The sequence below is a fragment of the Oncorhynchus masou genome, chromosome 33 (assembly GCF_036934945.1).
Source record: "Oncorhynchus masou masou isolate Uvic2021 chromosome 33, UVic_Omas_1.1, whole genome shotgun sequence".
Taxonomy (NCBI): Eukaryota; Metazoa; Chordata; class Actinopteri; order Salmoniformes; family Salmonidae; genus Oncorhynchus; species Oncorhynchus masou.
In genome coordinates this window covers 32869444-32894888 of record NC_088244.1, presented here as the reverse complement: position 1 = coordinate 32894888, position 25445 = coordinate 32869444, and the positions used below count along the sequence as shown (strand labels likewise).

Sequence of the window (25445 nt, the reverse complement as noted above, 5' to 3'; positions counted from 1 at the left end):
TTAGATGTTGTGGTGGAGGTGCAGCTGGTGAGTGATGGGTTTCAGATCGAGTTATCGGTTTGTTAATGCGGGTTCCTCTTTCTAATAGGTTTACAATGTTTGCTCACAGAAACCGTTATGGATTCTGCCAATGTTCGCTCTTTTTCTAATCTTTCTCTGCTCTAACTCTCATTAAAGGGGTGTGAAACACCACGCCAAAAATATAATTCTATACAGAATACAAATGGGAATTTGCAATGACTGCTTCTGTATTAAAAAAAACATCTATGTTTAGTGTGAAGCGTTTCATTTCAGAACCACTTTTTGAAAGTGTAGAAAACATGGACAACATTATTCGTTTGAATCTGTACTCCTCTGAGTTTTCACCAGTCAAAATGTTTTAGGAACATATTTAGCTAACCCCTAGGCCATAAGTAACCAGGGAGATGTATTACATAATGCTTTTTCAACAGTTGTGAGGACAGAGTGTCTGATGTAAAATGGACACATTTCAAATTCATTTCTCTCCCTCCCATTCTGAGAATGCCCTCCTCACACACAATAGCAGGAAGTGACTCAAGGCGAATGTTCTTCGTCAGAGCTGGACTCACTCTACAAGTTTGGAAATGTCCAAAATGTTCATGTAATTTAAAGATCCAAGATAACCAATATTGTTGGTAATATTTATTACTGGATATTAGTCCAATATAGGAATCCAAAGACAATGGCCATTCAACAATATAAAGACACATTGTTATTGCGCCACTATGCTTGTCCTAGCATGTCTCAACCCAGTGACAAAGGGGGGTCTGACACCTACGGAGGTCTGAGGGATGCCTTCATGGCTGTACTTCAGCACTTCTTAAAGAGGACGTCTTTGCTGGGTTAGAAGCACAAGAAGGGAAGCGGCGACAGTAACCGTTTCCTGTCTCTAGAGAGAAGGGAAGTAGTCGGGTTCAGACTGTTCTGGAACCCAGAGCGTTCTGGGATGTTGAAGAAAAACAGTCACATTCATACTGTACAGTACAGCACACAGAGTACCAGTCAAAGGTTTGAACACACCTACTCATTCAAGGGTTTTTCTTTATTTTGACTATTTTCTACATTGTAGAATAATAGTGAAGACATCAAAACGATTAAATAACACATAGAATCATGTAGTAACCAAAAAAGTGTTAAACAATTCCAAATATATTTTATATGTGAGATTCTTCAAAGAAGCCACCCTTTGCCTTGACAGCTTTGCACACTCTTGGCATTCTCTCAACCAGCTTCATGAAGTAGTAACCTGGAATGCATTTTAATTAACAGGTGGGTGTGCCTTGTTAAAATTTCATTTGTAGAATGTATTTCCTTCTTAATGCGTTTGAGCCAATCAGTTCTGTTGTGACAAGGTAGGTGTGGTATACAGAAGATAGCCTTATTTGGTAAAAGACCAAGTCAATATTATGTCAAGAACAGCTCAAATAAGCAAAGAGAAACCACAGTCCATCATTACCTTAAGACACAAAGGTCAATCAATCCGGAAAATGTCAAGAACTTTGAAAGATTCTTCAAGTGCAGTTTCAAAAAGCATCAAGCACGATGATAAATTAGCTCTCATGAGGCCCGCCACAGGAAAGGAAGACCCAAAGTTACCTGCAGTGGATAAATTCCTTAGAGTTACCAGCCTCAGAAATTGCAACCCAAATAAATGCTTCAGAGTTCAAGTAACAGACACATCTCAACATCAACTGTTCAGAGGAGAATGCATGAATCAGGCCTTCATGGTGGAATTGCTGCAAAGAAACCACTACTAAAAGGACACCAATGAGAAGAAGAGACTTGCTTGGGCCAAGAAACACAAGCAATGGACATTAGACCGGTGGAAATCTGTCCTTTGGACTGATGAGTCCAAATTTGAGATTTTTGGTTCCAACCTCTGTGTCTTTGTGAGATGCAGAGTAGGTGAACAGATGATCTCTGCATATGTAGTTCCCACCGTGAAGCACGGAGGAAAAGGTGTGATGGTGTGGGGATGCTTTGCTGGTGACACTGTCAGTGATTTATTTAGAATTCAAGGCACACTTGACCAGCATGGCTACCACAGCATTCTCTGCAGCGATATGCCATCCCATCTGGTTTGCGCTTAGTGGGACTATCATTTGTTTTTCAACAGGATACCTCCAGGCTGTATAAGGGCTATTTGACCAAAAAGGAGAGTGATGGAGTGCTGCTTCAGATGACCTGGCCTCCACAATCACCCGATCTCAACCCAATTGAGATGGTTTGGGATGAGTTGGACTACAGAGTGAAGGAAAAGCAGCCAGCAAGTGCTCAGCATATGTGGGAACTCATTCAAGACTGTTGGAAAAGCATTCCAGGTGAAGCTGGTTGAGAGAATGCCAAGAGCGTGCAAAGCTGCCATCAAGGCAAAGGGTGGCTACTGTGAAGAATCTAAAATCTAAAATATATTTGGAATTGTTTCACACTTTTTTGGTTACTACATAATTCCATGTGTTATTTCCTAGTTTTGATGTCTTCACTATTATTCTACAATGTAGAAAATAGTAAAATAAAGAAAAACCCTTGAATAAGTAGATCTGCCCAAACTTTTTACTGGTACTGTAGAAGCCTATTAGAAGCCTAATCTTCCACCATTTCAAGCATATGTAAATCAACCAAACAAGCAGAGACTCGGAAATGGATGTACAGACTGTGAAAACAGCCACCACTGCACTTCGCTGTGTGTCAGAACAGCCCTGAATGTGTCAGTCCAGTGTTTGTCCATGAAGAGAGAGGATGTTGACTCACCAGGGTTTTCCAAGAGCCAGCTCCCGGAAAGGAGGGAGAGGATGGAACTCAAAGATACTGTACTGTGTTTCCAGATGTTTATTGTGTTTGTAATTCCGAAGAATTGTGTACACAGAGTCCCAAGCACAATACGCAGCACTTTGTCCACAGGCCAGGCATGGCTGTATGTGTACATTGTTTTAAATGTGAAACAGATAACACATTGTTCTATTAATTTCCGGTAATGATGCCAATCTTTGTCTAAGATTGACAGTAAACCAGTTCTGAAAGTACAACTTGATTCACAACAGCATTTTAATAACGAGTGACGATGCATATAAAGAAATCTCATACGTAGACAGATTGTTGATTTTTAAACGGATTAATTGGCCTAAGGAGCCATCAAAATACAATGTTTAAATAATGTGTTCTGTGCAGATCCTCGGTGCTAGGACACTGCAGCTGTTCTCGTCACAGATTACATGTCATCTCCTCAAAAATGTCAAATGGAGAGACTCCAAGTCAACACTGGTACAACACTTGCTGTTGCATTGTGCTTCACTAATAGGCTATAAGCTCTCAAGAGCTACACTTACTGTCCCACACACCCTCCACCAGAGAGAGAGGTCATAACATAGTGCCAGAATGAGGATATCACTCACTAAGTCAACTGTGATGTGATATTTCAAGAGAATCACCGATCCCAAGGGGATCTGTGACGACAGTGAAAGTGGAAGACTCAAAACAAAGCAACCTGATGACATTAGTGACAACATTTGCATTTGTGCATTGTTTGTAAAAGTTGTCACAGTGGAATAGGTGAAGTGAGGGTGGCTGGCGTGTGGTTTCTGTACGATGTACATTTTTTTTTTCGTTTTAGTTTCAAATGGTGGTGATCTCTGAGTGTGACATATTCATGCCCACATAATTAAATACAACACTTTCACTTTGTCTCTGTGGTTAGATGCCAGGGATGTAGTACATCACATATCACTCTCACCGAAGCAGTGGTTTGAAATACCCTGTAAAGTTTTAAGTAAAAATAATTTAAAGTACTACTTAAGTAGTTTTTGGGGGTATCTGTACTTTACTATATATACTTTTGACAACTTTTACTTTTACTTCACTACATTCTTAAAGACAATTTTGTACTTTTTTCATACATTTTCCCTGACACCCAAAAATACTTGAAAGCTTAGCAGGACAGAGAAATGGTCTAATTCACACACATCCCTGGTCATCTCTACTGCCTCTGATCTAGCGGACTCACTAAACACAAGCTTTGTCTGTAAATGATGCCTGAGTGTTGGAGCGTAACCCTGGCTATCGGTAAATAAAAAGAAAAAAAAGAAAATGGTGCCGTCTGGTTTGCTTAATACTTTTGATACTTAAGTATATATTTAGCTATTACATTTACTTTTGATACCCAAATCTATTTAAAACCAAATACATTTAGATTAGGATTTTACTTGGTGATTTTTACTTTTATTTGAGTCATTTTCTATTATGGTATCTTTACTTTTACTCAAGTATGACAATTGGGTACTTTTTACACCACTGGTTTTTCCCAACCTTAGCTCTCAAGTTCCCCCAATAGTACACATTTGTATTGTAACCCTGGACAAGCACACCTGATTCAACTTGTCAACTAATCATCAAGCCTTCAATGAGTCGAATGAGGTGTGTTTGTCAAGGGGCACAACGAATCTGTGTACTGTTGGGGGTACTTGAGGACCAGGGTCTATGTCATGGAAAGGGTAGGTGTTCATAATGTTTTGTACACTCAGTGTAGGAACTAGCCATGGCAGTGTTTTTCCTTCTTCTGGTCTCCATATATTTCCCTCTACAGAGTATGAGGCAATAGTTTTCAAGATGGATCATGGACATAACACCAAAACAGATGGTAACAGTCATAGCCATGGGAAGTCACCTATGTCAGTCCGCTTTAACAGGACTAGTAAAGGCCCAGAGCAATACTTTTGTGAGAAAAAATATATGTATTTTTTTTAAATTAATACATTTAAAAAAAAACTTTTAAGGGATGCTGCAGCACCCCTACTTCCCACAGCTATGGTAACAGTACTGTGCTCACATGTTGTGAGTTGGAATGAAATATGATCTGAATAGAGATGCCCAACAGGGGCATACAACCTTGTCTGCATGAAACGTTATAACCTGCATGGCTGGGTAGGGATGACACAGGCCAAACTCACTTTAAGCCCACTTTATTTTTAAAGATTCATGAAAAAATCAGAACAAATACAGCTTTGTGTTATTATGGGGATTTTTACCTGCGTCACTGTTGCTCAAATCGATAATGGCCTTGGAGAAGAGATTAAATTAAGAACACTCTCTGTAAAGTCCCTATTCACTCTCAAAGAGGCAGGCAGGTTAAAATATTCATGGCGCAATGACCTTGAGCAGGTCCAGGAAACGTTGAGACAATAACAGCACTATTTCATCTATGAGCTCTATCTGGACCGGCTACAAAAAGAAATTCACCTAAGAAAAAAAGAAAAAAGGGCTAGCGAAAGAAAAATAGCCAATATCCAACATTTGTGAGTCAGAGTGATGGGTTTTATCCCCAGCCTTGGAGAGAAATCAAAACAAAAGCATGCCTCTGACCCACCGGCGCTCCACACCACACTGCAGCTAGGGTCTGACAGAGAGCTGAGGGGGTGCTAGAGGTTCCATTGCCTCCCCTTTCCTTTCCTGGCTCGGCCCGGCGTGTGTTTGGGCCTCTTGTAATACTTTCTCTCTCTTTCGTGAGACCCTGGGAAAATGGCCCATGAATACTCACTACCCTTGGTGCACATCTCTACTGAGACACAGCAGGCAGCAGTAGGCAGCCATGACTGCCTTATCAGTTATGAGTGCACACCACAAAGCCAGTGGCTGGAGTGAAGAGACACAGTATATAGGTGTAATACACATTACACTTTTCTAGATTGTGCTACCTGTGGTTATTGCCCCCGCAGAGTTGACTCTGTGATGGGCAATTTCTTCGTATGCAGTATGCTGAGTTTATGAATTAATGCGTCTGAATGGTGAAAATGTTACATTTATGCATAGGGATTTTGATTTTCTTTCACCATTACCAATTATGAGTTTAATATGTTATATTGGCCTCATTGGAAGAAATATGAGACTGTATGGTTTTTGGTTGTGAACAATTCAAGCAGATCCTAACATGAGAACAAATTGAATTGTCCTAAGTTATTTTGCTGAATTTTGGAATTTGGTATTCTATCCAATAACCAGCTATCAAAATAATGACGTCAATAGATCTGGAAACCACTATTGGAACACTCAGTGAGTCTCATTTCTCCATAAGCCAAATTGTGTGACCCACATTGGGTGTGTGGGTAGTGGATGGGGAAGAATGTTGGGAGTGGGGGGGAGCTCAATAGAGTCATTCTCATACAACCTATTAAATATACAATGACAGAAAATATGTTTTGTACCCAAGTGCAACAAAAGCCAAATCAGAAGAGAGACTACATGAGAGATCACATTATTCAATATGATGTAGAGAAATGTCCATGATGAATCCGATACACTATTCAATTCAAATTAACTTCATTTTAGGACATTATTAGTAGAGAATTTGATCAATTCTTATGCATAGGCTACACAACAACAGGATTGAGCCTGTTTAAACTACACTCTAAGCCTACATCCGTGATAAACTCACGTGGACTGTTGGAAAGTAGGCTATACCAACAAAATTACCGATTTGTTACTTATATATTTGCCATGCCATGTCTAACCATTTGCCTGGTGTAGATGAGTTCAGCTGAGTTCCCGAAAGCCTCAAAAATGCTGTGTCGAATGGTTAACCTGAGAATTTGTCCCAGAATTGTGGATCAGCCATAGCAGTGAGCTCACTGTGCCCCCATGTGGACAATCTGCCACAATCTAACTCAACTGCTGTTTTGTACAATATGGGCCGACTGCGCCAGGCACTGGGGTATATGGCGCCATGCAGGGAAAAACTGCCGGGAGAAACTAACCCCCTCTTTCAATTGGCTCCTTGATGCTACTCTTTCTCATGGTTCCTGGCTCCTTTCACGTTCTACGGGTCGCAGTAGCAGCCAGTTTTACAGACGAGAGTTTCGACTTAGGTTTTAAAGCCATAGATGATGAGTCGGATTTCACTGTTAGTTTTGGACACAAAATAAGTATAAGTAGTGATGGGAAACAGAGGATTTATGAAGGTTTCAGCGCGTTCACCAAATTGTGTAAAAAAAACGTTAAATTACTCAGAGCTTCATTATCTGTTCCCAATGCACATTAGTGACATCTGCTGGTCAGCAATAAATAGCAGCTTGTGATCAGATAGACGTGTTTTCTCTCCATTGTCTTCATCAAAACTGTGGCTCAGCATTAAATCGTTGGCTTTAAGTAGCCTATAATTAGTTGGCATACAAGATTTGCGTTGAAGTTGACTATTTCTCAAAAACGGAATATGTGGCATTATTTAGGACTCTTAACACAGACGCTTATATTTAATACTAAATAAACCCTTATTTGAACAACAGTGCAGAAAGTGTGGTTTCACATAAAACAATTTTCAAAATAGTGTGCCTTCAAAGGAGTCGACCTCACACATTCACTGACCTGAATGTGCCATAGTTCACTACTCTAGCTGCTAAACTACCAGTCAAGTGAAACTTTATGTACAAAATCCCAATTATGCTTGTAAATATGTTGTCCAGTAGAGGTCTCTGTTTGAAAGTAGCTTGGAATCGAAGAAAGCACCAGAACCAATGCAAAATCAGTGGCACTCTAACTGAAGTTACACTGCAAATTACTGCAGTAAAAAAAACGAGTTATATTGGACGCAGTATTTGCAGCATACTGCAGTTATACTGCACTCGAACGACACTTGTACTGCAGATATACTACACACTGACTCCAATCTTTTTTCGTAAAGGAAGTTTGAAAAAGCAAGTGTTAAAATAAAGCTTCAGACATCATTGATGGGGCCGGTTGGACATACTGCCAATGTAACGGATGTGAAACGGCTAGCTAGTTAGCGGTGGTGCGCGCTAAATAGCGTTTCAATAGGTGACGTCACTTGCTCTGAGACCTTGAAGTAGTGGTTCCCCTTGTTCTGCAAGGACCACGGCTTTTGTGGAGCGATGGGTAACAATGCTTCGTGGGTGTCAGTTATTGATGTGTGCAGAGGGTCCCTGGTTCGCGCCCGGGTATGGGTGAGGGTACGGTCTAAAGTTATGTTACACCAAACTCTCTAAAATGACGTTGGAGGCGGCTTATGGTAGGTAGAGATATTAACATTACATGCTCTGGTGGACATTCCTGCATGCCAATTGCAATCTCCCTCAAACTTGAGACATCTGTGGCATTGTGTGAAAAAACTGCCCGTGTAAGAGTGGCCTTTTATTGTCTCCAGCACAAGGTGCACCTGTATAATGATCATGCTGTTGAATCAGCTTCTTGACATGCCACACCTGTCAGGTGGATGGATTATCTTGGCAAAGGAGAAATGCTCACTAACAGGGATGTAAACAAATTTGTTCGCAACATTTGAGAGAAATAAGCTTTTTGTGCATGTGGAACATTTCTGGGATCTTTTATTTCAGCTCACATGGATGGGATCAACACTTTACATGCTGTGTTTATATTTTTGTACAGTGTATATTTCAGTTCGGGTGTAATGGTTTTCTTGTGGGAAAAGAGAGGCGGACCAAAATGCAGCGTGGTTAGTTTTGTGCATCTTTAATAAAGATGAAAGTACGACAATCTACAAAACAAGAAATGTGCAAAAACCAAAACAGTCCTATCTGGTGCCACAAACACAAAGACAGGAACAATCACCCACAAAACCCAACACAAAACAGGCTACCTAAATATGGTTCCCAATCAGAGACAATGACTAACACCTGCCTCTGATTGAGAACCATATCAGGCCTAACATAGAAATGGACAAACCAGACACACAACATAGAATGCCCACCCAGCTCACGTCCTGACCAACACTAAAACAAGGAAAACACACACGAACGATGGTCAGAACGTGACAGTACCCCCCCCCTCAAGGTGCGGACTCCGAACGCACAACCTAAACCTATAGGGGAGGGTCTGGGTGGGCATCTGTCCGCAGTGGCGGCTCTGGCGCTGGACGTGGACCCCACTCCATAATTGTCTTAGTCCCCCTGCTTAGCGTCCCTTGAGTGGCGACCCTCGCCGCTAACCTTGGCCTAGGAACCCTAACAATGGGCCACACTGGACTGAGGGGCAGCTCCGGACTGAGGGGCAGCTCGGGACTGAGGAAGCTCAGGACTGAGAGGAAGCTCAGGACTGAGAGGAAGCTCAGGCAGGTTGATGAGTCGAGCAGATTCTGGCTGGCTGGTGGTTCTGGCAGATCCTGGCTGGCTGGCGGTTCCTGCAGATCCTGGCTGACTGGCGGATCCTGGCTGACTGGCGGATCCTGGCAGATCCTGGCTGAATGGCGGATCCTGGCTGACTGGCAGTTCTGGCGGATCCTGGCTGAATGGCGGATCCTGGCTGACTAGCGGATCTGGAAGATCCTGGCAGACTGGCAGTTCTGGCAGATCCTGGCTGAATGGCGGATCCTGGCTGAATGGCGGACCCTGGCTGACTGGCGGATCCTGGCTGACTGGCGGATCCTGGCTGACTGGCGGATCCTGGCTGACTGGCAGTTCTGGCGGATCCTGGCTGAATGGCGGATCCTGGCTGACTGGCAGTTCTGGCGGATCCTGGCTGAATGGCGGATCCTGGCTGAATGGCGGATCTGGAAGATCCTGGCAGTTCTGGCAGATCCTGGCTGAATGGCGGACCCTGGCTGAATGGCGGACCCTGGCTGAATGGCAGACCCTGGCTGACTGGCAGTTCTGGCAGATCCTGGCTGAATGGCGGACCCTGGCTGAATGGCGGACCCTGGCTGAATGGCGGACCCTGGCTGAATGGCAGACCCTGGCTGAATGGCAGACCCTGGCTGACTGGCAGTTCTGGCAGATCCTGGCTGACTGGCGGATCCTGGCTGAATGGCAGATCCTGGCTGAATGGCGGATCCTGGCTGAATGGCGGATCCTGGCTGAATGGCGGATCCTGGCTGAATGGTAGTTCTGGCAGATCCTGGCTGAATGGCGGACCCTGGCTGAATGGCGGACCCTGGCTGAATGGCGGACCCTGGCTGAATGGCGGACCCTGGCTGAATGGCGGACCCTGGCTGAATGGCAGACCCTGGCTGAATGGCAGATCCTGGCTGACTGGTTAAATGGCAGATCCTGGCTGAATGGCAGATCCTGGCGGAATGGCGGATCCTGGTTGACTGGTGGATCCTGGCTGACTGGCAGTTCTGGCAGATCCTGGCTGGATGGCGGATCTTGGCAGACTGGCGGCGCTGGGCAGACTGGCGGCGCTGACGGCGCTGGGCAGACTGGCGGCGCTGGGCAGACTGGCGGCACTGACGGCGCTGGGCAGATTGGCGGCGCTGGGCAGACTGGCGGCGCTGGGCAGACTGGCGGCGCTGACGGCGCTGGGCAGACTGGCCGGCGCTGACGGCGCTGGGCAGACTGGCGGCGCTGACGGCGCTGGGCAGACTGGCGGCGCTGACGGCGCTGGGCAGACTGGTGGCGCTGGGCAGACGTGTAGCTCAGGCGGCGCTGGGCAGACGGGTAGCTCAGGCGGCGCTGGGCAGACGGGTAGCTCAGGCGGCGCTGGGCAGACGGGTAGCTCAGGCGGCGCTGAACTGAGGGGCTCTGGCGCCTCTGGACTGAGGGGCTCTGGCGCCTCTGGACTGAGGGGCTCTGGCGCCTCTGGACTGAGGGGCTCTGGCGCCTCTGGACTGAGGGGCTCTGGCGCCTCTGGTAGCGCCGGACAGGCGGGAGCACCTGTGTTGATGGAACGGAGAGACAGCCTGGTGCGGGGTGCCGGCACTGGTGGTACCAGGCTGGGGACACACACCTGAGGGCGAATGCCTTGCATACTACGCCAAAGCAACTCCTCTCTCTCTCTTCACACTCCCCCAATTCTATTAATCAAATCAAATTTATTTATATAGCCCTTCGTACATCAGCTGATATCTCAAAGTGCTGTACAGAAACCCAGCCTAAAACCCCAAACAGCAAGCAATGCAGGTGTAGAAGCACGGTGGCTAGGAAAAACTCCCTAGAAAAGCCAAAACCTAGGAAGAAACCTAGAGAGGAACCAGGCTATGTGGGGTGGCCAGTCCTCTTCTGGCTGTGCCGGGTAGAGATTATAACAGAACATGGCCAAGATGTTCAAATGTTCATAAATGACCAGCATGGTCGAATAATAATAAGGCAGAACAGTTGAAACTGGAGCAGCAGCACGGCCAGGTGGACTGGGGACAGCAAGGAGTCATCATGTCAAGTAGTCCTGGGGCATGGTCCTAGGGCTCAGGTCAGTTGAAACTGGAGCAGCAGCACGGCCAGGTGGACTGGGGACAGCAAGGAGTCATCATGTCATCATATTAACACCTCCTCGAGTGTCTCCTCATCTCCCATCCGTTCACTCTCCTCCATTCTGTCCAATAACTCCTCGACCCTCTCAGACTCAGCCCTCAGCTTCACCGATAGCTCCGATAACATCCATGGCTCCTTACGGTTAACAGGGGGAGTTGGCTCAGGTCTGGCTCATGCCTCTGCCACACTCTCCCTGTGCCCCCCCCCCCCAATAAATTTTTGGGGGTGCCTCTCGGGCTTCCAGCCGCTCTGCCGTGCTAGCTCCTCATAATGCCGCCTCTCTGCTTTCGCTGCCTCCAGCTCGGCTTTGGGGCGGCAATATTCCCCTGGCGCTGCCCAGGGTCCTTTCCCGTCAAGGATCTCCTCCCAAGTCCATTTCTCCAAATAGTGCAGCCTCTCCCACTGCTGCTGTTGATCCTGCTGCTTCTCCTGCTGCTGCTTCTGCTGCTGCCTCTGTTGCTTCTCCTGCTGCTGCTTCTGCTGCTGCTGCTGTTGCTCCTGCTGTACCTGTCGCTTCTCCTGCTGCTGCTGTTGCTGCTGCTGCACCTGTCGCTTCTCCTGCTGCTGCTGTTGCTGCTGCCTATGTTTACCACGCCGCTTGGTCCTTGGTTGGTGGGTGATTCTGTAATGGTTTTCTTGTGGGAAAAGAGAGGCGGACCAAAATGCAGCGTGGTTAGTTTTGTGCATCTTTAATAAAGATGAAAGTACGACAATCTACAAAACAAGAAACGTGCAAAAACCAAACCAGTCCTATCTGGTGCCACAAACACAAAGACAGGAACAATCACCCACAAAACCCAACACAAAACAGGCTACCTAAATATGGTTCCCAATCAGAGACAATGACTAACACCTGCCTCTGATTGAGAACCATATCAGGCCTAACATAGAAATGGACAAACCAGACACACAACATAGAATGCCCACCCAGCTCACGTCCTGACCAACACTAAAACAAGGAAAACACACACGAACGATGGTCAGAACGTGACATCGGGCCAAATATATCGGCACCCCTGCCTTTTTCTTAAATAATTCCCTATTTCTTCTAAAATAAGTTGAAAATTATATATATTTGTTTCTCCTAGCCTACATGCGTATGACAGTATAATAAATATAGTATTGTAGGCTTCCAATAATATCACTTTACTTCCAGATGGTAATTGAGAACTACACTGTGTGTACAAAATATTATCTTTCCATGACATAGACTAACCAGGTGAATCCAGGTGAAAGCTATGATCCCTTATTGTTGTCACCTGTTAAATTCACATTATTCAGTGTAGATGAAGGGGAGGAGACAGGTTAAAGAAAGAATTTAGATTTTTGTATGTGTGCCATTCAAAGGGTGACTAGGCAAGACAAAAGATTTAAGTGCCTTTGAACAGATAATGGTAGTAGGTGCCAGGTGCACCGTGTTTGAGTATGTCAAGAACTGCAACGCTGCTGGGTTTCCCACACTCAACAGTTACCCGTGTGTCCAGCCAACATGGCACAACTGTTGGAAGCATTGTCGTCAACATGGGCCAGCATCCCCGTGGAACGCTTTCGACACCCTGTAGAGTCCATGTCCCGACGAATGCAGGCTGTTCTGATGTCAAAAGGGGGTGCAGCTCAATAGTAGGAAGGTTTTGTACACGCACGCCTCGATCACACTGACACGGTTTTGTGCAAACTGGTACCGAGCATCATATGGATATGTGTGCAACAAAAGTTAAACATTCGCCTTCTGATGCCATTTCTGTCCAGCCGTGTACACATACTTTGATGCATACGCTCGATAAATCCAACGTGGGCACCACACTGAACGCTCTGTAACGCAATGCTGTAAGGCAAACACAGCGTTCCTTTGGAAATTAATGTACTTCTGGTGTACCAAAATGCAATGTAGGGTTGCACATATCAACCCATATCGCTCCCATATTATAATCATCATTATCAGTCCCATATTGCACCACCAGATGGAGCATGTATAGTATATACCAGTACTGATGTGGTGCTAGCACAGATGGAACAATGAGACATATATTTCACCGGATGTATAAATGTGAAGTACCCGCTTGGCGTTTGCACTCACTACCAAATATGGTAGTGATAGGAAGCCCATTTGGGAGGTGGAACGAGCGACATTCGATGGAACGTTTAATCTCAATACCGTTTCCTGTTCCCAGAACTAGAATATGTTATGAACATAGTGGACTAAGTTTTGTAGACCTTAACCTTAGCAAAAAAATAAATAAATCGCGTTGTTTTGGAGTGCAAAGGCGAATTGAGTTATTGCGCTCTTCACAGAGGAGGCGCGCCCTAGTGGAAATATGCAGACGCATGCTAGAACACGCATATACGATCTCTATAGCTGGTGCTTGACTCTGCCCACCTCCTTGCTTGTTTATCCCACGATGACTCATTAGTTCCCATTGCAAACGACAGGCAGTGGTCTATCTTGGTTAAGCTATAAACATCTTTGGTGCTAGCCTCAGCATAACGGGAAAGCCTTGATGTGATACCACTGTTCTCTGCTGAACTGGAGGGGCAGATGACTTCTACAGCCCATTCGTTTCTAATGGGGTTGAGTTGGCATCTACTGAGCTTGGACATGAAAGGCTACAGATGAAGATCGAACAAGGCTTATATGTTATTGCACTTTTAATTTAGTCATTTCAACAGCCCATTCCCAAGTAGCCAACTAGTTAATACAAATCACACAACTCAACTAGCTAGCTAAATTAGAATGGTCAAGTCATAAGGTCATGTCAAATCATATGCATTAAATTAAACCTTTGTGTCATTGATTCATGTGTAGACAAAGATAGCCTACATATTATCCACAGCTAGATGCAAAGTGCTTTAGTGTGTGTGGGCATCATTATAGAAATATTGTCCAGTGGACTCATTGAAGTGTGAATGAAATTATTATTACATTGAGTGCATGACATTGGTCGCATTACAAATGAGTGAAAAATGGCTTGTGCTCAAAAGATGATGGTTCAATGTCTAGGCCTACTGCTGTTGTTATTTTATGGGCATGTCTCCTCCTGGTACGTAGTGCGATGGCCTTAGAATTAAGCGGTGGAGTTGTGATGAAATCTTGGTAAATGTCCAGGTTTGTCTCAAGGGATCACCCGGGTTCATGCATACATGGCGGGGGCATGGGGTCTGCAGACGGTAACGAGGGAATTGAGTTCAACAGCGGGGCCGGCTTGTGCTCAGCTGTGAAGGATCATAGGTTGTAAAATAATTCCAGTTGTCTAAATTTAAAACGCTTCATGTATTTACTTGTGATTCTTTTTTTTCATTTGAGTAACAGATAGTGGAACCTGATAAGGACATTGATGACGAATGCAGGAGCTCTAGAAAGCATGCTTGTGTCCTTTCACGAAAGCACTTATTCATGCCATATGAATGACGACAAGAATTCTTGGAAGCAAAGCTATTTCTGTACCTTTTCCTGGTTGTGATCTCTGCTGTGTTAATATTCATTTAACAGATGTCGTAAGACAAAAAGTCATTTGACAAGGAGGCACTTTTGCATTCTTCCCTCAACCCTCCCAGACCCAAGGTGATATTACAAACAGGGATTCCACTGATGTTACCATATACCAAGTATAGCCTATGTCACTGGAGACACTACCCTGTTGTTCGGTCAGACAAGTAACGAGGTTTCTTTTTTTCTCTTGGCACATTTAACTACAGAGGAAGAATCAGAACACAGTAAGGCCTAACTGGAATAAAGCCTGGTTCAGTCATCACATGCAGGCAGCATGGGTCTCCTCAGTGAGACTGGGTCTGGCTTCCTTCAGAGTAATGGCCTTGATATTTAGACAGGAATGTGTCACGTGTCAGGGTTTTAGGTAGCCCACATGCTACCCCTACCATTGCATTAGTTCCCATTGGTTATCTGTTTGAGAGTTCATTTTATAATTAGGCTAGTCAGTCCGTAAATAATGGAGCTACAATTTGCCGCCTAGGCTAGAGACCAGGTCTTCAGCTTGTCAGGCTAATTGTGTGTTATTTTGATGGCTCAATGCCGATTGAGTAAGCAACTGAATTGTTTGTGTGTTCCACTACACTCAGCTCATTTACAGATGAATAGTTTTGAGTACTCCAGAGTGGTCATGGAGTTATGGATGCTATTCACAGGCAACCAGCACAATATGAGTGTGCAGTGCAGGATGTGGCAGGAAGCTAAACTGTAGGGAAGAGTGGGGTAAATTGAGCAAAAGGGTTAGTTGAGCCACCCCTTGTTTCTAGGAAGCCATACACAAAATTAATCCTTTTACCAAATATTTAGGAAGAGGTCATCCTTCACAGACTTCATGAAATTAAGAAACCACATGGAAAAAGTGGTAACCAAGTTACGTCCCAAAAAAATGATTTTCACCAAGTCAAATGATTGAATTGTGTTAAGAGGTTTCATGATGCTTGTATCGAAACCAAAGTAGATCATTTTAAGATTGTTCTATACATCAGATGGGGTCTCTATAAGCTTCGATGCGAGGTTCTGAACCTAGAAGGAAAGGAAAAGGGCATACCAAGTCAATTGCACAAGTGAATGCATTCAACCAAAATGTCTTCTGTATTTAACCCAACCCCTCTGAATCAGAGATGTGCAGGGGGCTGCCTTAATCAACGGCCACGTCATCGACGCCTGGGGACCAGTTGTTGGGGGTTAACTGCCTTGCTCAAGGGCAGAATTGCAGATTTTTCTACCTTCATGGCTCGGGAATTCAAACCAGCGACCTTTTGGTTACTGGCCTAACTCCCTTAACTGCTAGGTTACCTGCCACCGAAAGTGCATCCTTGTAGCTGTGTGGGCTAATGTAGTCAAAATGTTTTCCTTGAGGTTGAGCAAATTGAAGTGTTTTCTTCCCAGGCATAACGCTAGTCATTATCGCTGGGAAATGAGCTAACACCACGGCCTGGCCGATATTAAAAGTATTTGTTAGGTGTTAAGCCTGTATTAAATCTTTTAAATTATTAAAAGACAAAAAAGTGATTGTGTTGAATTGTGTTTGGGAAGTAAAGACAGGCATGGTTTTAAACACGCAGTGGCCCATATGTACTTTCTATCTCTTCCCGATTTTTAATTTAAATTTGTTTTATTTTATTTTTTTATACCTTCCGGAAACCTGCCTCAACCAATGTGATACGGAATCGCTATTATTTTTAATTTTTAGAACACACTCAAGAACCTCCAGAAGCTAACCAGCTACAAGCTATTTAGTCATTGTTAGTTTTTTAACCTGGATAACACTCGCCAGTCCAGCCCCCCTGCCCCATGGACTCTGATCACTTGGCTACATAGCTGATGCACGCTGGACTGTCCATTAATCACGGTACTCCATTCTGCTTGTTTGTTTTATCTGTCGGTCCCGTTGCCTAGTCAATGCCATTTTACCTGCTGTTGTTATGCTAGCTGATTAGCTGTTGTTTCACCCACTGTTTTAGCTAGCTTTCCCAGTTCAACACCTGTGATTACTGTATGCCTCGCTGTATGTCTCTCTCAATTGTCAATATGCCTTGTATACTGTTGCTCAGGTTAGTTATCATTGTTTTAGTTCACAATGGAGCCCCTTGTCCCACTCCTCATACCCCTGATACCTCCTTTGTCCCACCTCCCACATATGCGGTGACCTCACCCATTACAACCAGCATGTCCAGAGATAAAACCTCTCTCATCATCACCCAGTGCCTGGGCTTACCTCCGCCGTACCAGCACCCCACCATACCCCTGTCTGCGCATTATGCCCTGAATATATTCTACCATGCCCAGATATCTGCTCCTCTTATTCTCTGTCCCCAACGCTCTAGGCGACCAGTTTTGATAGCCTTTAGCCGCACCCTCATACTACTCCTTCTCTGTTCCGCGGGTGATGTGGAGGTAAACCCAGGCCCTGCATGTCCCCAGGCACCCTCATTTGTTGACTTCTGTGATCGAAAAAGCCTTGGTTTCATGCATGTCAACATCAGAAGCCTTCTCCCTAAGTTTGTTTTACTCACTGCTTTAGCACACTCTGCTAACCCTGATGTCCTTGCCGTGTCTGAATCCTGGCTCAGGAAGGCCACCAAAAATTCAGAGATTTCCATACCCAACTATAACATCTTCCGTCAAGATAGAGCTGCCAAAGGGGGAGGAGTTGCAGTCTACTGCAGAGATAGCCTGCAAAGTAATGTCATACTTTCCAGGTCCATACCCAAACAGTTCGAACTACTAATTCTGAAAATTACTCTCTCCAGAAATAAGTCGCTCACTGTTGCCGCCTGCTACCGACCCCCCTCAGCTCCCAGCTGTGCCCTGGACACCATTTGTGAATTGATTGCCACCCATTTAGCTTCAGAGTTTGTTCTGTTAGGTGACCTAAACTGGGATATGCTTAACACCCCGGCAGTCCTACAATCTAAGCTAGATGCCCTCAATCTCACACAAATCATCAAGGAACCCACCAGGTACAACCCTAACTCTGTAAGCAAGGGCACCCTCATAGACGTCATCCTGACCAACTGGCCCTCCAAATACACCTCCGCTGTCTTCAATCAGGAACTCAGCGACCACTGCCTCATTGCCTGTATCCGCTACGGTGCCGCAGTCAAATGACCACCCCTCAGCACTGTCAAACGCTCCCTAAAACACTTCTGTGAGCAGGCCTTTCTAATCGACCTGGCCCGGGTACCCTGGAAGGACATTGACCTCATCCCGTCAGTTGAGGATGCCTGGTCATTCTTTAAGAGTAACTTCCTCACCATCTTAGATAAGCATGCTACGTTCAAAAAATGCAGAACTAAGAACAGATACAGCCCTTGGTTCACTCCAGACCTGACTGCCCTCGACCAGCACAAAAACATCCTGTGGCGGACTGCAATAGCATCGAACAGTCCCCGCGATATGCAACTGTTCAGGGAAGTCAGGAACCAATACACGCAGTCAGTCAGGAAAGCTAAGGCCAGCTTCTTCAGGCAGAAGTTTGCATCCTGTAGCTCCAACTCCAAAAAGTTTTGGGACACTGAGAAGTCCATGGAGAACAAGAGCACCTCCTCCCAGCTGCCCACTGCACTGAGGCTAGGGAACACGGTCACCACCGACAAATCCATGATTATTGAAAACTTCAACAAGCATTTCTCAACGGCTGGCCATGCCTTCCGCCTGGCTACTCCAACCTCGACCAACAGCTCCGGCCCCCCCGCAGCTCCTCGCCCAAGCCTCTCCAGGTTCTCCTTTACCCAAATCCAGATAGCAGATGTTCTGAAAGAGCTGCAAAACCTGGACCCGTATAAATCAGCTGGGCTTGACAATCTGGACCCTCTATTTCTGAAACTATCCGACGCCATTGTCGCAACCTCTATTACCAGCCTGTTCAACCTCTCTTTCATATCGTCTGAGATCCCCAAGGATTGGAAAGCTGCCGCAGTCATCCCCCTCTTCAAAGGGGGAGACACCCTGGACCCAAACTGTTACAGACCTATATCCATTCTGCCTTGCCTATCTAAGGTCTTCGAAAGCCAAGTCAACAAACAGGTCACTGACCATCTCGAATCCCACCGTACCTTCTCCGCTATGCAATCTGGTTTCCGAGCCGGTCACGGGTGCACCTCAGCCACACTCAAGGTACTAAACGACATCATAACCGCCATCGATAAAAGACAGTACTGTGCAGCCGTCTTCATCGACCTTGCCAAGGCTTTCGACTCTGTCAATCACCATATTCTTATCGGCAGACTCAGAAGCCTTGGTTTTTCGGATGACTGCCTTGCCTGGTTCACCAATTACTTTGCAGACAGAGTTCAGTGTGTCAAATCGGAGGGCATGCTGTCCGGTCCTCTGGCAGTCTCTATGGGGGTGCCACAGGGTTCAATTCTCGGGCCGACTCTTTTCTCTGTATATATCAATGATGTTGCTCTTGCTGCGGGCGATTCCCTGATCCACCTCTACGCAGACGACACCATTCTATATACTTTCGGCCCGTCATTGGACACTGTGCTATCTAACCTCCAAACGAGCTTCAATGCCATACAACACTCCTTCCGTGGCCTCCAACTGCTCTTAAACGCTAGTAAAACCAAATGCATGCTTTTCAACCGATCGCCGCCTGCACCCGCATGCCCGACTAGCATCACCACACTGGATGGTTCCGACCTTGAATATGTGGACACCTATAAGTACCTAGGTGTCTGGCTAGACTGCAAACTCTCCTTCCAGACCCATATCAAACATCTCCAATCGAAAATCAAATCAAGAGTCGGCTTTCTATTCCGTAACAAAGCCTCCTTCACTCACGCTGCCAAGCTTACCCTAGTAAAACTGACTATCCTACCGATCCTCGACTTCGGCGATGTCATCTACAAAATTGCTTCCAACACTCTTCTCAGCAAACTGGATGCAGTTTATCACAGTGCCATCCGTTTTGTCACTAAAGTACCTTATACTTGTCAGGACCCGGTTACGAACCTGGGTCTCCAGAGTGAGAAACAGTCACTTAACCAACTGAGCCACGAATAGTCAGCAGAACCCAGAAGATGAGGCAGACACAGCAGTACTTAAGACGGTGTATTTAATAAAGTAAAAAGGAGAAGTCCTTAAATACAAAAATGGCAAATCCAAAAGGTGGTAGGAATAGCACAAAAAAGCCTCAAGAGATACTCAAAAACAAAAACAGAATTCCACAAGAGCATCCACCGGAATCGACAAGAATACACAGAACACTAGGGCTGGGTGCTAACATACAAACACAGAGCACAGAACTGAGGGAAACTAAGGGTTTAAATACAATCAGGGGAAACGAGGCACAGGTGCAAATAATAATGGGGAACAAGGGAAAAAACATAAGGTCAAAAAGCACAATGGGGGCATCTAGTGACCAAAACCCGGAACAACCCTGGCCAAATCCTGACAATACTACCCACCACTGTGACTTGTATGCTCTAGTCGGCTGGCCCTCGCTACATATTCGTCGCAAGACCCACTGGCTCCAGGTCGTCTACAAGGCCATGCTAGGTAAAGCTCCGCCTTATCTTAGTTCACTGGTCACGATGGCAACACCCATCCGTAGCACGCGCTCCAGCAGGTGTATCTCACTGATCATCCCTAAAGCCAACACCTCATTCGGACGCCTTTCGTTCCAGTACTCTGCTGCCTGTGACTGGAACGAATTGCAAAAATCGCTGAAGTTGGAGACCTTTATCTCCCTCACCAACTTCAATCAGCTATCTGAGCAGCTAACCGATCGCTGCAGCTGTACATAATCTATTGGTAAATAGCCCACCCATTTTCACCTACCTCATCCCCACAGTTTTTATTTATTTACTTTTCTGCTCTTTTGCACACCAATATCTCTACCTGTACATGATCATTTATCAATCCAGTGTTAATTCTGCAATATTGTAATTATTCGCCTACCTCCTCATGCCTTTTGCACACATTGTATATAGACTCCCCTTTTTTTCTACTGTGTTATTGACTTGTTAATTGTTTACTCCATGTGTAACTCTGTTGTCTGCTCACACTGCTATGCTTTATCTTGGCCAGGTCGCAGTTGTAATTGAGAACTTGTTCTCAACTAGCCTACCTGGTTAAATAAAGGTGAAATAAATAAAAAAATAAAAATAAAAGGGTAGTGGTCATATTTAATTCTGTACATACATTTGTAGGCAACTCAATTTACCCTGTCCTTATGCTCAACTTAGCCCATTCCCAGGGTAAGTTGTGCCAAGACATAATAAATAATAAAATATAAGAACACTAAATGGCTAAGTAGAATAGAATAAACATTTAGCATAAGTATAATATAGAAAAGCATGTGTTTTGGGAAAGGGGGGATTGGGGGCAAGTGTTTACATTGTGCAGTGTTAAGCAGTCATAAGTGTCTGGACAAGCTATGTTTTCAAAACTGTAATGTTTACATGTATTCTGATTATTTCCAAGGATACACAACATCCTGAAATATATGTAGATATCTTTGTTTGAAAGAATACTATATTTCCCAGGACAGAGTGATGCTGAATGTAAAAAATGTCTCAATTTACCCCACGCCTCTACATGAGGAAATTCGAACTCCAGGCGTGGAAAGGAGATAGTAACAGCCTGCCTGGATTGTGTGATTTGAGCCCATCACCGAGACTACAGTATGTTCATAATGTCGGACTAGGCCCCAGACTGACACTGAGATACTATGTACATACCGTCTGCCTGCATGGAGGCTGCATCACATCCGGCTGTGATTGGGAGTCCCATAGGGCGGCGCACAATTGGCCCAGCGTAGTCTGGGTTTGGCCGGGGTAGGCTGTCATTGTAAATAAGAATTTGTTCTTAACTGACTTGACTAGTTAAATAAAGGTTAAATAAATAAATAAAACATTTGCATCTCCATTACAAGTTTTAGGTAACCACATCCTCTTTGACTGCCTCTCCTGCACATGAACTATATGGTACATGTGACATTATGAATGACTGTGTATATATACACTGCTCAAAAAAATAAAGAGAACACTTAAACAACACAATGTAACTCCAAGTCAATCACACTTCTGTGAAATCAAACTGTCCACTTCGGAAGCAACACTGATTGACAATAAATTTCACATGCTGTTGTGCAAATGGAATAGACAACAGGTGGAAATTATAGGTAATTAGCAAGACACCCCCAATAAAGGATTGGTTCTGCAGGTGGTGACCACAGACCACTTCTCAGTTCCTATGCTTCCTGGCTGATGTTTTGGTCACTTTTGAATGCTGGCGGTGCTTTCACTCTAGTGGTGGCATGAGACGGAGTCTACAACCCACACAAGTGGCTCAGGTAGTGCAGCTCATCCAGGATGGCACATCAATGCGAGCTGTGACAAGAAGGTTTGCTGTGTCTGTCAGCGTAGTGTCCAGAGCATGGAGGCACTACCAGGAGACAAGCCAGTACACCAGGAGACGTGGAGGAGGCAGTAGGAGGGCAACAACCCAGCAGCAGGACCGCTACCTCCGCCTTTGTGCAAGGAGGAGCAGGAGGATCACTGCCAGAGCCCTGAAAAATGACCTCCAGGAGGCCACAAATGTGCATGTGTCTGCTCAAATGGTCAGAAACAGACTCCATGAGGGTGGTATGAGCGCCCGACGTCCACAGGTGGCGGTTGTGCATACAGCCCAACACTATGCAGGACGTTTTTCATTTGCCAGAGAACACCAAGATTGGCAAATTCGACACTGGCGCCCTGTGCTCTTCACAGATTAAAGCAGGTTCACACTGAGCACATGTGACAGACGTGACAGAGTCTGGAGACGCCGTGGAGAACGTTCTGCTTCCTGCAACATCCTCCAACATGACCGATTTGGCAGTGGGTCAGTCATGGTGTGGGGTGGCATTTCTTTGGGGGGCCACACAGCCCTCCATGTGCTCGCCCGAGGTAGCCTGACTGCCATTAGGTACCGAGATAGGATCCTCAGACCCCTTGTGAGACCATATGCTGGTGCGGTTGGCCCTGGGTTCCTCCTAATGCAAGACAATGCTAGACCTCATGTGGCTGGAGTGTGTCAGCAGTTCCTGCAAGAGGAAGGCATTGATGCTATGGACTGGCCCGCCCGTTCCCCAGACCTGAATCCAATTGAGCACATCTGGGACATCATGTCTCGCTGCATCCACCAACGCCACGTTGCACCACAGACTGTCCAGGAGTTGGCGGATGCTTTAGTTAGATCTCCTGAGGAGATCCCTCAGGAGACCATCCGCCACCTCATCAGGAGCATGCCCAGGCGTTGTAGGGAGGTCATACAGGCACGTGGAGGCCACACACACTACTGAGCCTCATTTTGACTTGTTTTAAGGACATTACATCAAAGTTGGATTAGCCTGTAGTATGGTTTTCCACTTTAATTTTGAGTGTGACTCCAAATCCAGACCTCCATGGGTTGATAAATTTGATTTCCATAGATAATTTTTGTGTGATTTTGTTGTCAGCACATTCAACTATGTAAAGAAAAAAGTATTTAATAAGAATATTTCATTCATTCAGATCTAGGATGTGTTATTTTAGTGTTCCCTTTATTTTTTTGATCAGTATATATACACACACAATATAATATACTTTTATCAGCATGTAATGGCCAAGAATAGTCACTGTAGCAGCAAAACATGTGTCATGGGAAAGGAAAATACTAACATGACAAACATACATATAGGCCAGTACAACTAAGTTAAACCAGGCTGAGGTAAGCAGGTGTGATAAAGGTGCCAATTTGTCAAATCTATCATCTTTGATTGGCTGAATCAACACCATTTTACCACCTATCTTTAACATTGGGTAAAAATGCAATAAATATTTTTCGTTTTGTCGCGACCTCCTCATTGTGTTTAAGCGAGCATGCCTGATTATGTTTGTTATAATTGCCCAAAGAGCGACTGAAAGTTGTTTGAGTCATCGAAAGTTGCCGTTTTGTTTTGCTCTGCGTAAAGTTATGTATTTTTTTATATATATATTATTTTTTTCCTGTCTCACTGTGTTTGTATCAAATGTGGATTATATGACTCTGGGGACGTTTGCATCAATGGAATCCCGCAAGCGCGTCACTTGAAAGGGTGTCTGACTGAATACGAGCTGATTGGCTTCAGATCCTTGCCCCTGCATTGCTTGTATGGGAAATTACACCGCGCTCAAAACAGGGACTTCAGTGCGTTCAAGACAACTGTGAACTCTGAAAGAAACGAGTTCCGACTGGGAAAAATCGTTTTGAACAATCATCCAACTAGGAATTCCAACTCGGGAATTCGGGCCTCTTTCTAGAGCTCCGGCTTTCCGTCCGAAAAATCACTGACGTCATGATTTCACCTCGTATTCGTCCGAGTTCCCAGTTGTCTTGAATGCACCATTAAAGGGGGCGTCCCTCTGACGTAATGGCAAAATAAAATTGATTGTATAAATGTGTTCCCAAGATCTCAATAACAGAACTGCAGAGCAACTTCAGATGCAAGGTAACTATGGATATTGCTTAAAATACTATTGAGATATAAACATGTAAGCAAGCTCCCAGCTTCCAGGTATTGCTTTCAGTATGATATTACAGTGCATTCTCTAAGTACATTTATTTAGGTAATGAATCATCCTTGCTATTTACTTTATTATTGACATTAAAACCATTTTGTCCTGAGATGCATACATCTAAAAATACATAAATGCAAAATACCTTAGAACTGGGGGCATGTCATCCACAGTTGATGGGGGGGAGGGGGGGGGGGGGGCAAATAAAAGTTAGTCAGAAAATATATTTGCCAGTCAATTGCTGCAAGGTAAGTCAAAAATAACAAGAAATGATCATTATACAATCATACAGTATGTTAATACTGTTATTCAGTTATAAGAATGCTGCATGATAAGACCAGTATGAGGTACCACAGGTGTTCCCACATAGTGCCTCTGTTGTGCACCTTCTGTGTCCTAGTCTAATGTACTGCCAGCTACACTATTTATAAAGCAATGTAACAGTCAGATGAAAGCATACTAGTGTGGCTACAAGGACACGGATACAGAGTCTCCCCGACTTTAGTTGTGCTGATAGACATTCAAATCAGTCTGTTACATTCATTAGGGGGTCTACACTCCTCTTCCTTCATTTGAGTCCCAGCTCTGAAAGCCAACCCCTTCAGATGTGTCAGACATGTAGTTTGGTGTGTTTTTAAACTTCAAGGATTTCCAGATAATGGAGATGTAGTTCAGGAAAACACTTAACTATGCTTTCTAAGAATCTATGGGCAGTCAGGGAGGCTCAGACTGCCTTTTTCAAGTTTTATTAGTGGTATGTATAACACTGTCCAACTAAATGTTTACTTGTAGGTTCCTTCTCGACAATGCAACAACAATAAGAAATATGTAATAAAAGATAAGAATACGACAAAGTAAATAGCTCAGTAAAATTGAAAACAGTTAGCATAAGTTTAATACAGGAAGGCACAAATTATAGTCCAATATTTACACGTTTTTTTGGGAAGGGGGGATTGGAGGGCAAGTGTTTAAATTGTGCAGTATTTAGCAATCATAATAAGAGTCTGGTAGCAGCAGATGTGATGTGTGTGTGTGTGGGTGTGTGTGTGTGTGGATGTTTGTGTGCGTGTGTGTGTGTGAAGCCTTTCGATGACCTAGATTTGACAGTCCTCGCTATTCAGGGATTGGCAACCCAGGGGAACAGGATGTCCACTCCAAACTCATTACTAGCTTCTAGAAGGTTGTAGGATCTCCTAAAGTCAGCTCACA

The 25445-nt window shown here is 44.8% G+C and overlaps 1 protein-coding gene across 1 annotated transcript in view; it reads left to right on the top strand.

The window, feature by feature from the left end:
• Positions 1-25445, top strand: part of LOC135527467 (nuclear receptor subfamily 4 group A member 1-like) — a 31560-nt gene that overhangs the window by 3209 nt on the left and 2906 nt on the right. Inside the window, exon 2 of the mRNA XM_064955985.1 lies at positions 22081-22304. Within this exon, the coding sequence (XP_064812057.1) occupies positions 22081-22304 (224 nt within the window). The remainder of the gene's footprint in view (positions 1-22080; positions 22305-25445) is intronic.